This window comes from Micropterus dolomieu, linkage group LG23 (assembly GCF_021292245.1).
Source record: "Micropterus dolomieu isolate WLL.071019.BEF.003 ecotype Adirondacks linkage group LG23, ASM2129224v1, whole genome shotgun sequence".
In the NCBI taxonomy this organism is placed as follows: domain Eukaryota; kingdom Metazoa; phylum Chordata; class Actinopteri; order Centrarchiformes; family Centrarchidae; genus Micropterus; species Micropterus dolomieu.
Window position 1 is genome coordinate 19,705 of NC_060172.1, and position 14,722 is coordinate 34,426.

The 14,722-nt window shown below is 39.9% G+C and overlaps 1 protein-coding gene across 1 annotated transcript; it reads right to left on the reverse strand.

Annotated features, from left to right (window-relative positions):
* Positions 1–7,915: 7,915 nt before the first annotated feature.
* Positions 7,916–14,092, reverse strand: LOC123963277 (arg8-vasotocin receptor-like). The gene is made up of 2 exons (XM_046040020.1): positions 13,123–14,092; positions 7,916–8,199 (listed from the first exon to the last, which is right to left on the reverse strand). The coding sequence occupies exons 1-2, from the start codon at positions 14,090–14,092 to the stop codon at positions 7,916–7,918; spliced, it is 1,254 nt and encodes a 417-aa protein (XP_045895976.1).
* Positions 14,093–14,722: the final 630 nt, after the last annotated feature.

Genomic DNA, 14,722 nt, shown 5'->3' on the forward strand with positions numbered 1-14,722 from the left:
TGAACTGTCTGAAGCAAGCTCGTTTTTCAGAATGATTAGCAAACAGTTTGGAGAAGTCAGACCTTGTTCTAGATCGTAATCTTTTTAGGGAAAAGATAATAGTTGTAAAATTGATGAGCACTGCTGTCTAGATCCAATATCAGTGTGCATGTTTATGTTTATATTATTTCTGTATCCTGGGTTACAGTGTTTCCGTGTCCCATGTTAAGCTGCACACTATTTCAGAGGCTTTACCACCCTGACGAGAAAAACCTTTTAATGGAAACACGTGAAAAATGTTTTTAGTATCCAGTGACGGTATCTTATCACTAAACCTCCTGCAAGCCGTCAGAAAACTGTACTGATGTCAATTCTTTCATGTTGTTCAAAAGAAGGTTCAGTGTTCGGCTACTCTGTGTTATATTACAACTCCTGCCTTCATGCCGCTGGTTGTCATTATCCTCCTGCCAGTCATGCTTTACATTAACCTCCTCACATGAGCTCACAGTGACACGCAAATGCCCAACACCACCGCCTCGAAACGCGTTCATCAGGATGTCTCCCAGATGTGTGAGTCTTACGCAGCATCAACTCTATGTTGCGTTTGCAGCGTCAAACAGAAAACAATGTCCTGCTCTGAACCTGCTTTGATTCTTCTTGGCAGCTTAATTTCCTCAACATATACTGTATAACTTTAAGTGTATAATTTTAATTAAAGGGACACCTCTCATTAATCTTACTTTATGTTACTGTGCATGTCCCTGGGGCATGTTTGGAGATGATTTACATAATTTAAAGACTAATTAAAATGTGCACAAAGTGGCTTTTTAACAATTCAAGCAGGGTTGATGGTTTAGAAAAGCGCCAGCTGCTTTTCTACCAGTGGTGGTGGAATAAGCATTCAGATAGACAAAAATATATATTGTTCAGTGTTTTTGTTGTCTTTATATATTATTTATTTATTTTATTTTCAGGGACAACCCACATTGATCAGCAAAACTGTAAATGTTAGACGAAAGGAAAATTTTCAACTGCCAGATATAAAATTTGCCTTAAACAGCAATAAAACTATTGATGTCAAATTTGAACAGGAGAAAGCAAAACATGAAGCAGCCGACACATATAACTCAGAGGGAGTCACATATTAGTAAATAGTACCAATATTTAACTCATGTAAAAGTAAGCAATTAAAAAAATTAAAAAATACTCTGTTCTATGTAAAAGTACATAAGGATTATCAGTCATATGTATTTCATTATCAAAAGTAAGTCTCTTTTTGGATTATTATTAATGTCTTAACATGTAAAATGTATCATATGTTATAGGTTTATCATGTGTGTTGTGAATATTTCCCTCTTAAATAAAGTAAAGAAGAAAATAATGTAGCATTAAATGGAATTATGCAAGTAAAGTACATGCATACCTCAGTAAACGTGTTTTCCACCACACCTTCCCATACATTTCCTTTAGTACACTGCAAAAAGAAGATCAAATTTTTAGATTTATCTGACAACGATTAACACTGAACGTTAGATAAATGTGGATATTGTCGGCTTTCTTTAGCCTTGTCTGTTTTGTCCCCGGGGCCTGAGGTCTGCGATAGGGAAACCACTTCCTAAATGCACAAACACATGCCACACAAACAGTGGAAGTTCTTGATTTGCACATACGTGACATTTAGAGAGCCTCTGTCTTATAGTTTGGTGCCTTCAAAATGAAGCCTTCCCGCAGGGCCAAGGAGGTTTTGTTTTCTGTTCCATCTGTTTGTCTGTTAGAGAGCAGGATATCTGAAAAAGACCAAGAAGGAACTAGTGTTTAGGTTTTGGCTGTTTTAAAGGTATCTTGAACATTTGAAGATGCACACTTTTTTGCTTTTTTGCTTTTTTATATGTCTTTTAAAGTATAAAGACGCATGTTAAACTTTTAGTATAAAACATGTTATTTTCTGTAATTTCCTAACAGTTTTCCAGGAAATGTGCTGGGAAAGAAAATATGTCACCTTGCAGTAATTGTAGGGAAGAAAGTTATGTTGTATTTATAAGCAGTTATTGACTTTCAGAGGAATTTACTTGAGAGAAATGCTTCTTTAAGAAGACTAAATGCAAAGTCTACATCTTGCGCTCTGGGAATTTGCAACTTTTTATTGCATTTTTTTTATGAGTTTTACCTGGTTAAATAAAGGTCAAATAGATGAAACATTGCTTCTGATTGCAAACCCTAACTCACTCGAAAGAGGGCAGCATGATCCTATAAACCCCATCTAAAAAATAAAGAGAAGTACCGCTTGATCAATACTGCAAAAGGTGTTTGTGTAGGCCGACGCTTCTCAATGTGAAATCTCCAAATCAAACTAAGTGTACTACATTATTGTTGTTTACATATATTGCACATATTAGATATTACTTAATTTTTAGTTACTAGTAACTATTTCTTTAGTTACTAGTAACTATTTTTGTAGTTACTAGTGACATATTTCACATTTTTGCCATTGAAATCTATGGGGCTCTGCGGTTCAGATAGCATCTATTCATTAGTTAACAATGAATAATAATTACGAGTAACCATTTCCATTTTACTGGTCACTATTATTAATCTACTAGTGCTTATTGTTTAGTTGCTATTTACGATTCCATTAGTTACTAAGGGAATAGGGAATAGTTACAGATGCCAAAGACAAACAACCCCACCCCACAAATGAGTCAATCAGAGGAAGAAGAACAAAGGAGGTCCTTTGGGATTATGGAGATGTACAGACAGACTGAATGCAAAGAAGTTAGAGTGATATAAAGAAAGATAGAGGCCACTTAAATCCTTGGCACAGGATGGGACTCCACCCGAGGTTGTAAATGATGAAAGCTGCACCATTTTAAAGACGCCGGTCTGGCTTTTGCCACATTCATCTGCACTTCCTGTCTTTAACAATGCACTTCCTTTTCCCAATTTCCTGCATAAGCTCTATTATAAACGTCTCCCTGTGGACAATGAGACTGATTCTTAATTGAAATTCAAAGCAGAAAGGAGGCTGGAGTTTGTTACAGGGTAAAAAAAAGGAAATTATGGTTCCCATGTGGACAAACATTTTATTCACCTTAAAGTGCTCTAGTGGGTTTGCAAGTTTTAGACCATTTACTACAAATTGTATATAAATTGCTTTGTTGATACTACAGTATATTTTCTATGGCATACCATTAGTTTTTAGATTCAAGTCTTAGCCATTCATGGTTTCAGGTCATTTCATTACAGTATAATATAACCTTAAAAACCTGCTTTAGATAGATAACCTTCCCTCACAGGGAACATAACAGCATCTTTATTGTCTAAGCACATAATTTATGTGCGTGTCCTTGTGTAGTAGAGGCTGGAAACTTGGTAGCTTATGGATTTAAGCATCTTAAACTGTTATTTAGCTTAAGCCCATTAGAGAAGAAATAGCAAAATCCTGTAATAGCTCATCAAATGGGCTATTTTGATTCTGTTCTTGTCAGCTGATCGTATTTTCTTTTCAAACCTGTTTTTGTTGCATACATTTCTTTACATTTTGGTAAATTGTAACCATTAAAAGTATGCTGAATGAGCTATTAGCAGTTCATGTTTGCAACGTGCCCATGGATATACAGAGAGCTATCACTGGAGATTTCAGGAAGTTGCTGGACCCAGCCAAGTAATTCCAAATAATACTAAGCAGAGCCAGGCAATCTATCTTATACCTCCTGCTTCAAGGAGTGCTAGCTATGCAAAGTTAGCCACAGCTTCATATTTACGTTTGCTTTAATAATCAGAATCAGCTTTATTGCTGGCAGGTTTACACATATGAGAAATATGCTTTGGTGTTTTGGTGCTAAGCAATAAACATGGCAGGAAGAAAAATATAAGAAAGATGAAGATAGAGCAAGTACTGCATGTCAAGTAGTCATAAATATAAAATAGCCAATAAAAAAAATGCATGTATAATATGTTGCTGTTGGGATGTGCAAAATATGACATTAGGTTGGTATTGATCTTATCTGTTTTTATGTATCTTACAGTTTGATTGGCTTAAAGTTAGAATGAAAGCCTAACCAAGCTCACTTTGAACCTGAAAATGTCATTTCACAGACAGCATTTTCATGAAATCTGGAAGGCTTCACCTTCTGAGCAGGTTCAAATTTGGGAGTCAAGGACAGAAGGGGTCTAATTACCATTCAACCCCATTACCATTATTTATCAGTGTAATATTAAGTATTTTTGTGTTTCTCTGTCCACTCAGCTGATTCACATCAAGTCCTGAATTACCTGGATTTCCCCTGAGATTTTCAGTTTACATTCACACCACAACTAATTACAACTGAGATATAGGCTATATGTGTACTACACAAGTATTCATGTTGGAAAAATATTTTCTATCTATTACTTATCATTTTTATTAGTCCATTATCATATTCCTTGCAATGCGACTTGCGGTCTGAGCGTGTATTGAGGTGTGTTGGAGAGTTTAGAGCTAAAGTGTTAGGACTACCGGTGGCCAAGACTATGACTATATGACCTGGATGACTGACAATCTTCACAGACATGTAGATAATAATGTGTATGAAGTACAACGCAGGCTCAACAGAGTCTCTGTAAAGAGTACACAAACAGTGACCGCCATCTCTGAACAGAGGTTGAATGCACATTGTTAGATCTGCTTTATGATACGCTCGACTCCTGTATGAAATGTTTGTATTCTGTCTGCGCTGCTTTATTATAAACTGGGAAAACCTACTCATCTCTCCCGTCTCACTCCCTCTTCCTCTGCTTGCAGTTCTCACGCATTGGTTCAGTGTTGTTGCCTGTGTAGTTGCTGTGGCTGCTTTGACAAACAGTACGTTTCTGTCTGGAAAATCATTGTTAAGAACTAATTGTACTGGCCATTCAAATTTAAGAAAAAACATGAATGTCCCTCAGCATTTAGTATGTCATCATTACAAAGACTGAGTTTTTCTCAGCACCACCAACTCCGACTGACCCTAAAACTAATCAACCAACCCTTAGCGGACGGAGGAGAGGACAAGTTGGAGTTCCTTTAACCACCTCTTAGGTTCAGCGTGGGGTTCAATTCAGCCTCCAGGCTTTCAGTTTTCCTGTAAAGAACTCAGAAGGTGGAATGTGTGATTTCAGCACTGACAGCTTTTCATTTCTCTCTTCATTTCCAACTCAGTGGAGAAAGAAAATCATCCGCACACCCATATCTGTGCAAACATCTTTTTTTGATTAGTGAGCTTTCCAGTTTAGAGATCATTTTCAAGTCAAGAACAGGTCAGGCCTTTCATTTCAGACAAATCAAAGCCAGACACTCAAAGCCGTCATCTTTTCAATCAGAGATGAGCCAGAGCAATCATAGACCTGCAGTACATCTTGAGCTCTGCGCCGCACATGGAAGGAATCTTGTTTTTCAACAGTCCCTGCTTTCCTGTGTAAGTAAAAATGATCACTGCAGCTCCCCTCTGCTTCAACTCACTGTTTATCTGTCCGACCAACAACTTTACTGTTTTGGTTCAATCTCAGCGCTCTTATAATGTTCTTTTTAAAAGAAAAGCTGTAAAAACCCACTGTACACGACCTGCTCAGCAGCATACAGCAGACAGACACAGTTAGAGACTAGCTGGTGAACATAGTGAAGCATTTAGCAGCTAAAGAGCTGATATTTCCCTTCAGGAAATAACAAATATAATAAATACTAAAACGCTTAAAATGACAATACTAACATGCTGATGTTTATTAGCCATCTTAGTTTAGTGTGTTAGCTTGCTGGCATTTTGCTAAATAGCACTAAAGTACAGCTGAGGCTGATGGGAATGTCATTAGTTTTGCAGGTATTTGGTCAGCAATCAAAGTTGAAGGGGATATTATTTTCTGCACCAAATTTCTTTGCAGTCCATCATATAGTTGTTGAGACATTTCACTCATGACCACAAACTTCAACTTCACGATGGCGCAACAGGAAAAAGTCAGGGGATCAATAAAATCAGTAAGATTTGTCCTCTAGGCACCATGAATGTGAGAGCAAAAATTTATGGAAGTCCATTGAATAATTGTTGAGGTATTTCAGTCTGGACCAAAGTGGCGGCATGGCTAAAAACTGACGCAGCTGTTGCGTAAGATGTGTATGCAAACAGAGAGACAGTCACATCATATGAGGTTACGAGGAATAACATTTATCGTTCTTTACTTCATGTGCAATATAGTATAATCGAGCAATATACAGATAACAGAATACATTACTTTGATAAAAACGATCTTTACAACATCTGGGAATCTCTGAAGAAGCTAAACGAGTCAAAGCTGTTGTAGACCCCATTACGGAGTCCAATGCAAAGCAACACGTGTGTGACAGCGTGTGTGTTTGTGTGCAATCATAAAGACAATTAACCATGTTTCAATTTCAATTCACAGGGTTAATGTTATTTATATTAAACAAAGTGCAATTTTAAATATCATCAACATACATTGAACATTAAATTCTTTATCTTTATCACTCTCCTCTATTGACTTATGATAATGTACAAGTGAATAAGCTCACATTAACTTTTATATGACTGTAAAAAGAGTTACAGTTCGGGACTTTTAAATTATAAACTACAAAATATAACATGGCACAGAAGAGATTGTGCTAAAGAAAGGCACAATCACAATGGACCTTCAGACCTCTGGAGCTGGAACAAATACAGGATTAAATAACATTTTTTATAGTTTTTTTTTAATAGAAATTCGCCGGCTCCAGCTCCTCAAATCTTTGGGGTTTGGACTGATGGTCGGACACAACAAACGACTTTAATATGTAAACTGGATTATTGAAAAAGTGCTTCTTTTTTTTTTAGCCCATCCTCACCGGAAGAACGGCCGTACAGGTCGATTGTTCAAGCAGCTTGTTACGACCCACGTTTAGGTTTTCTCATTAGGCTTCGACTTCTAGTGGCCGTGGTAAGTATGACTGGAGTAAATTAAGTTAGGTGATGTAGTATAAAGAAGTTTGTGGAAGGGTGTGGATGGATGAGTCAAACAAACAAAAGACTTTCACACAGGAGAATGGGGTTTGAGTCAAGTTAAATTTACATAGGTGACATTACTTTGGTGGTTAACCAAGAAGTTTTGTTGCCTAAAAGTAACTAAACTGAGACAGTTTCACAACATATTTAACATAGCTTGACTTATGTCCGTTCGGCACGCCTGTCTCTGGAGTCGTACTTTCTAACGATCATACATGTCGTTAAGGTCTGAGGACATGTTGGCACTTTTCACAATTTGCTGACATTTTACAGGCAACCTGATTAATAAAAAACTGAGGAAATAACTGGCAGATTAATTGATATTAAATTTAGTCTGTACCTTTCAAAAGTGCAGTGACTCTGTGCTGGAAATACATTTATGTGCATGTGTTTTTGAGGAAATATATTTGGATAGTTTAGATGAAGTGAAAAGCTTAGAAAAACTCTTCACATACCACACACTTATCTTTTTTATCTGAAGTTAGCTTAGTTTTTCAAAAGTTCACTCACTGACTAATCTCAAAATCTACAGGAAACACTCCCATAGGGCCCGGGTTTATAAGTATACAGGCATTTTTTTAATATGTTACACTAAAGAAATTAAATTACAGCAGAGAGTCAAGACCAGCATGCTAACAGCTAAAGTTTAAGTGACCGCCCCAAATCTCCAACCTGGCAGAATAAAAAGACTTATTTTAAACTCTTTTTTTCTCAAAACCATGTGAACCTAAACAAACCAACACCTAAAATTGCCACAGAGTAAACTTTCCCACTCTGGATCGGACCAAAGAAAACAAATTGTGGGTGTGACTGCACCCTCAGATGAGGGTCAAACCTTCCTTCGCTGCAACAAACCAGCAGATTAAGAGCAGATCATGTTTTCAGTGCTGTCTTCGTGAACAAGACACACATCCAGATGGTGTTTCCGGTGGTCAGGATGCAGATGGGCATTGCGGACAGTTTTTGGTGGTGGGGTTAAGGTCTCTGAATGGCTCTGAAAGGCGTGGACCCTGCAGGCGGGACAGCAGGGTGGTTCGGCGCATGCTGCTGTCCGAATCCTGGTGGCTGAACCTGTTCTTCAGTTGGCGGCAACACGGCAGGCTGCTGGCGAAGTCAGAGAGGAGGTTGCCGCTGAAGATCATGTAGATCCAGGGGTTGCAGCAGCTGTTGAGGCTGGCCAGCAGGGCGGAGAGCGTCACGGCGGCGTTCTCAGAGTCTGCAGGGAAACAGAAAGGCACACTCTGAGATGTCAACAACTAATCTGAGGTGTTTACACTTTGTCTTGAGGGAAACATACTGTAGTGATCACTGAGCTGCCTGCTGACTGTTTATTCTCCCCTCCAGGCCCAGTTTGACCCCGTATATAAGGGATTTACAATCCAACAGAAATCAGTTGCTGACAGACTCCTCTATTTTCCTGGTATAACAAATATACCTTCCTATACACCATGCTGCAACAAACAATTATTATTTTTATCATTACAGATTAATTTTTTTCTCTGACCTCTCAGCGCAGGTCTGTCAATCGGTGGGCTTGTAGTCGAAAAGATACACTACATTAAAAGGGTTTGGAGGGTGGTGTGATCTTTCTCTTTCAAAAACCCAAAACACAACAGCAAAAGGGTATTAAGGGCATTAAACTGTGTGTTTGTCGGCTCTTACGTAAGATGCAGACGTTCACTACCTACATTAACGTTAGTAACCGAGTTCAAGAGGAGGCATCAAAAATATCTATGTTTTTGTGGCTGGAATAGAATTTGATCAAGTCTTTTTGGATTTAAGCTTTTGGCGCTGCAATTTAACATGTCCAGTTGTTTTTATGCCATTCCTCTGAAAATTTATTCATGTGGTCAAAGCGGTGACGTCCTTAATTTATGCATAACTTTAAACCAAGTGGCCATTTGATGCAATTCAACATTGTTCAGCTTTAATTGTTTTTATGCCAATAAAAAGGACGAGAACTCAGTGTTCCTCTGAAAATGTTTTCATGTCATGTTTAAATAGTCCCTGAAAGCAGAACTTGGACCGTCATGAGTCAGTAAAACTCTCTTCAAGCCATAATGAAATTCTTCAGGTGGGTGGGCAGCTCCTTCAGGCTGACTGAGCAGGTTTTTGCAGACTTTGAGGCGGCAAAGTAAAATTGATATCTCCCCCTCCATCATTTGAAACTCACGTTGCACTGATTGCACATGTCAGTTTTAATAAAATGCCAAATATCTGTGTTTTTTATTTATTTTTTGGGATCAGGTTAGCCACATGCAAAGTTTCCAGCTGAAACCTTTTCACTTTTGCACCACTTTTTCACTCACTTATACACCTGCTTTAAAAGAAATAGTTTGAAAAAGTGGAAATATTTTGGTTAGAAACGTTGCATGTGGCTCAGCTATGACAATAGCTGTGCGCCCAACTTTGGTTCCAGCAAGCAGAAGGAGAAGGGGGACATACACAGATATTTGGCACTGCATCTATAATAATAAATGTTCAAAAACGTTTGATTTAGAACTTAATTTTTCTATTAAGATATTTATTTTGTTGAGGAAAAGGGACTGAAATGAGATTTTACTTAATTTGTTTATAACAGATTTTATCATAATTGTTTTGAATGTTCTACGTCAGATTTGTGAAGTGATCCACAATCAGCCTTTACACTCAAAAGAAATAATGATTTGACATTTATCGTGATAATTATTGATATTGATTGATATTAAATTTTTTATAGTGATAACATTTTTGGCCATATTGCCCAGCCCTTATTGGGACATACTAAATTTGTTTCTGGCTTAATAAATAGTATTGGTTTTGGAATGTACCCCTGATAAACATTATACCAGCATGTTCGTAGGCTAATGTTAGCTCAAGGTAATGATGGCGCAACAGGAATAGTCAGGGGATCACCAAAGTAAACACAATTCTTCCACTGGGGACATTCATGGTTTGCAACTACAATATTTCCAGTGTGACATACAACCACAGATTGAATAAATCACCCGGACGTTCCTGAAGAGCAGTTATAAAGCTCTATGTAACAGCTCCAGCCATCACCAACAACATGGCATGCATGCACTTTTTGAAAGAAACCATTATTAGCTTCCAAATCAAATAGTAAAAAAGGAAATCCATTAGACTTACGCGATTAGGGTGGATGAAATCTTGGATTTTATTTGTGCAGGGCAGTGAAGTGACGGTGCGCACTTTAGAGGTGACGGTGTTATGCCGAGTTTTGCATGCCTGCCGAGACTTGCATGCACCTCCAAATACTGCTTTTAAACGCTACAATATCCTTCGTGGGGTTCATCAATGGTGATAAATGCTTCAAAGTATATGTTTTTTGAATGTTTAGAGTCGTTAATATTTTATTACACTACAGTAGAAGTAGCATTCATTGAGATTCAGCAAAAAGATGTGGTGATTACCGAGTTTAATCAATGTGCACAGCAAAGTGTCTGAAAAGGACCTTAAGAGGTGGATGCAGAATTCGGCAGAACAGATGTTGTAGGCTACCTGCCGAGATTTGCATCCACCTCTTTTCGCAGCATAAATGAGCGTTACCACTGGGACAAAAAATCGGCCCTGGCATTTTTGGTCACCCCCCACCGATACACCATCCTTCCATTTAAGGGCTTATATTAGAGGTGTGAAACATAACATTGCACAAGATTGGGGCCATGACAACAAGACAAGAACATATTTTAATAGGCTTACTATTTACAAGAAAAATAAATTTATTGAAGAAATATTCAATAGGGAGGTCTGGGGGGTCCTCCCCCAGAAGATTTTGAACATAATTTCCTGCATTCTGGAGACATTTTCTGCACCAGGGAAGCACAGAATTCAGGTGACAGAATATAAAAATATCATGCGGTAATCAGTAGCTTATTATTGTTTTTAGCTTAAGTTACTTCTTTTGGACAACACAGAGTTTTCTTCTATATTTACATTGCATTGCAGGCTTATTGTGCAAATAAACCTTTTTCATAACATTTTTATTTAGCATAACATAGCACTTCTTGGTGCAAGCTATTTTTCAGAACATTTTACACAAATGCTTCCAAAAAATGGTGGCTACATGTCCCCAGCGTCCCCAGCGTAAACGACCCTCCCTCCCTGCTCACTCCCTGCAGGTTGAGCTCCTCCATGCTTACCGCTTACTTGCGGCATAACGCAAGAAACAGAGCAGAGAGGGTGGGGGCTAGTAAGAGATGTGTCAGTATAGAAAATTACCCAATGGGCCCCTGTCCTGCTCTATGGGCCTGTCCTTGGCCCATTTTTAAAAACAGTTATAAATATATGAGAGGCCGATTAGGGTGAAAAACAGACGCACACGCACTGAAAACTGTCACTCACGCACTGACAATTTGCGCACATACACTGAAAACACGGAAATACTGGCACATTCACATTGACAATGTGCACATACACACTGAAAATGATCATACATGCACCAACAAAACACCAAGCAAACGCACTGAAATCAGGCACAGACACACTGAAAATGTGCGCACACACATTAAAAAGGGCACACACCACCGACTGTGCATGCACACACACTGAAATATGTGTACATCCACATTGACAAAGTAAACACACACACTGAAAATATTCACACCACACAAACTTCAGAGTAGGATACAGGCTACTTGTCTGTGTGTGTATCTAAGTGTGTGAATGTGAAGTCATATCAGTGCCTCTTTCATTGTAACAGGAAGTCACCGATGCAGCTAACTAAATATCCATGGTCAAAATACATGCAGAATGTGTATAATAAGATCAGTAAATCATTGCATGTTGTAGATCATAAAGTGAAGTGTTGTAGGTTTCATGTGAATAAGAAGACAGAGATGAAGTTTATAAAATATCTGAAGGTGAGGAGCAAAAATTAAATGTGACATACAATAAATATTCCTCCCTGTAGGTTTAGGGATGCTGAACTAAATATATAAATATAATAAATGATTAACTGTTCATATAATTGCTTAGATAAACAATCTCTCTGAACAAGGAATACCACTCGCACTGAAATCCATGTTTCATCATGTTAGCTATGCTTTTATTTTGAAGGTTAGGACAGGAATCTAAGGCTTCCTGTTACACTACAACAGCTTCCGGGCGCACTAAAATAATTTTACAGGCACACACTCAGATACCCCTGTATTTCAGTGTATATGCGCACATTGTCAGTGCGTGTGTGACAGTTTTCAGTGTGCGTGTGTCTGTTTTTTTAACGTTTTCACCCTAAACGGCCTCTCATATTAATACATAATTTAGTTACATCAGCCCCAAAGGTGTGTTGGCCCGCAGGGCACTTTGCCCAGTATGCCAGATTACCAGTCCGGCCCTAGTTACCACCCAGGAGGTACATGCAATTCTCGGCAGGCCTGCAGAACACCAGAGCTCAAAAGGCTTAAACTCAGAGGTACTGGATCAGCACTCCGGCTAGCTCTGACACAAATTAAGCACTGGATGGCACCCACTTGTCACTCTAAGTGCGAAGTCCTTAATTATGCAAATCTTTAAACTTCACTTTAGGAGCCAGCATCAAGTGGTCATTTCATGAACTGCAATTTTTGGCACTTCCGTTTTAGCTTCATTTTTCAAAACAAGCCTTTACTTTGAAAACCTCTATGCACCCTCAAATTGTGCAGGTATTTAAAGACCTGTGGTGAGAAACAGGTGGATACGTTTTTGTGAACCACTGCTGTTTTTTTCATCAAAGCCAAAAAGTTAGCAGTAGGCCTTATCCTAATCTGAATAGTTAATTAAATACTTGAATAAATGCGTTGAAGATATATATGGTGATATTTTCCCATGTCCCTAAATAATCAAATTAACTAGCTGGCATTATCTCATATGCTGCATAATTGCTCCTTTGGTCTGTGAAAGCAAATAAAAGTGACCACTCTTTAAAGTCAGCTGTTGATAAAATAAAAAATACAATCCTAAATACCTTCCCATTCGGTTCCAACCCAGATTACTGACTATGTAAGGTAGATAAAGACAGATTTTTTGGTAATCTTTGCACTTTTCTTGTGACATACTGGATCAGGCTTGTAGAAAATAGACAAATGAACCAACATGACAAACATAAACCACTCTCACTTTAATTGACTGTATCTCACGGCCGACAGAGCAAGTGACTTACCGTCCCAGGAGAAGGTCTGGTCCCACACTGACCACATCTGCACTGTGAAGAAAGGCGCCCAGCACACCACATACGCCAGCACGATCACAAAAGTCATCTTCACCGTGCGTAATTTGGCGCGGGAGATGGTGCTGACGCTGCTGACCGAGTTCCTGCCCAGGACCCCACTATCTTTGGCCTCTGCCACCGCGCCAGTGCTCTTCCTCTGAGTCTTACATTTGAGGTTCTTCCAGATAGTGCGGCAGATTAATCCATAGCAGAAGACCAGCACGATCACAGGCACGAGGAAGATCCCGGCCGTGATCCAGGTGATGTAAGCGCGCAACCCCCACGGCTCCATGAAGTGTGCCCAGCAGTCGTAGACGGCCGAGCCGGGGTGCACCTCGCTTAAGGAGAAGATGAAGTATTGCGGGATGCTGAGGACCAGGCTGCACGCCCAGGTGGAGCCGATCATAATGTGCGCGCGCTGCGTTGGCTGCTGGAGCGTCTGCAGCGGGTGGCAGATGGCGATGTAGCGGTCAAGGGTCATCATCACCATCATGTAGGGGGAAGCGAACATGCCCAGCACCTGCAGGTGCTTCACAATGCGGCACAGAAAGTCCGGCCCGTAGAAGCGGTAGGTGATCTCCCAGCAGAGCTGCGGCAGAACCTGGAAGAACGCGACCACCAGATCCGCCAGGCTCAGGTGCTTCATGAACAGGTGCATGCGCGACAGTTTCCGCCGGGTTTTGTGCACGGCCAGCAGCACGCTCACGTTCCCCACCACCGCGGCGAGAAACGCGAGGCTCAGGACGGTGATCTCGATCTTGGCCACCTCCTCGTTCCGTCCAAACGGGTCTGTGTCGTTTCTCTTCCCGCTGATGTTCCCAGCAGCCGCGGCGGCACCGGTCTCCAGCTGCTGCGTTAAGTTGAACTCCGCGGTGCAGTTTCTGGCCGTGATGTTGCCGGAGTTCTCCGAGGAGAAGAGCATGGTGGCCGCGTTTGCTCCGGGCGCACGGAGGTGGCTGCCCGCCTGTGCGCTACCGTCACCACCGAAGATTGTGGCTGTCAAACTCCGCGATTACTCCAACATGTACGGGATGATCTCCGGGTTGCACATGGATGCGGGAAGAGCGCAGCGGTCAAAGTCATGAACAAAATGAAAATCCAATTATTTTTACCCCTGCGGCGCACAGTAACTCCTGGTTTGAATCAAAACTACACTGCAGCAGATCCAGCCTCTTTTAAAGGCTGCTTTCCCCGCGACCAGCCCCGTACCCACACACTCAGAACACACACATATACCCCAACCCTGCACACACACTCTTCCTCTTTCCTCCCACCCACTTACCACACAAGATAAAGTGAAGCCTGCAGGGAGATATCCCCTTAGTGTGTGGACAGAAGCAAAAAAATTAAAATTAAATTATAATTAGAAAAGGATGAATGTGAAATGCCAAATCAAAAAGAATAGGCATTTTTTTTCTTTCTCGAGCCTTTGCGTTTTAGCTTTTATATTTTACATTTCAGGATCTTAAATTTTGCTTTTTAATTTTCAAATTGCCATTTCACAAAATGTTTCTGATGAAAGAGAACCAAACTATGGCTCAAATCCTTCATT

What these genes read in the sequence shown, in the direction of transcription:
- LOC123963277 (XM_046040020.1), bottom strand. Translation starts at nt 14,092, where the DNA reads ATGCTCTTCTCCTCGGAGAACTCCGGCAACATCACGGCCAGAAACTGC. An exon ending in CCAGACCTTCTCCTGGGACG is followed by an intron (nt 8,200 to 13,122) that starts GTAAGTCACTTG and finishes GTTTCCCTGCAG; the next exon opens with ACTCTGAGAACGCCGCCGTG.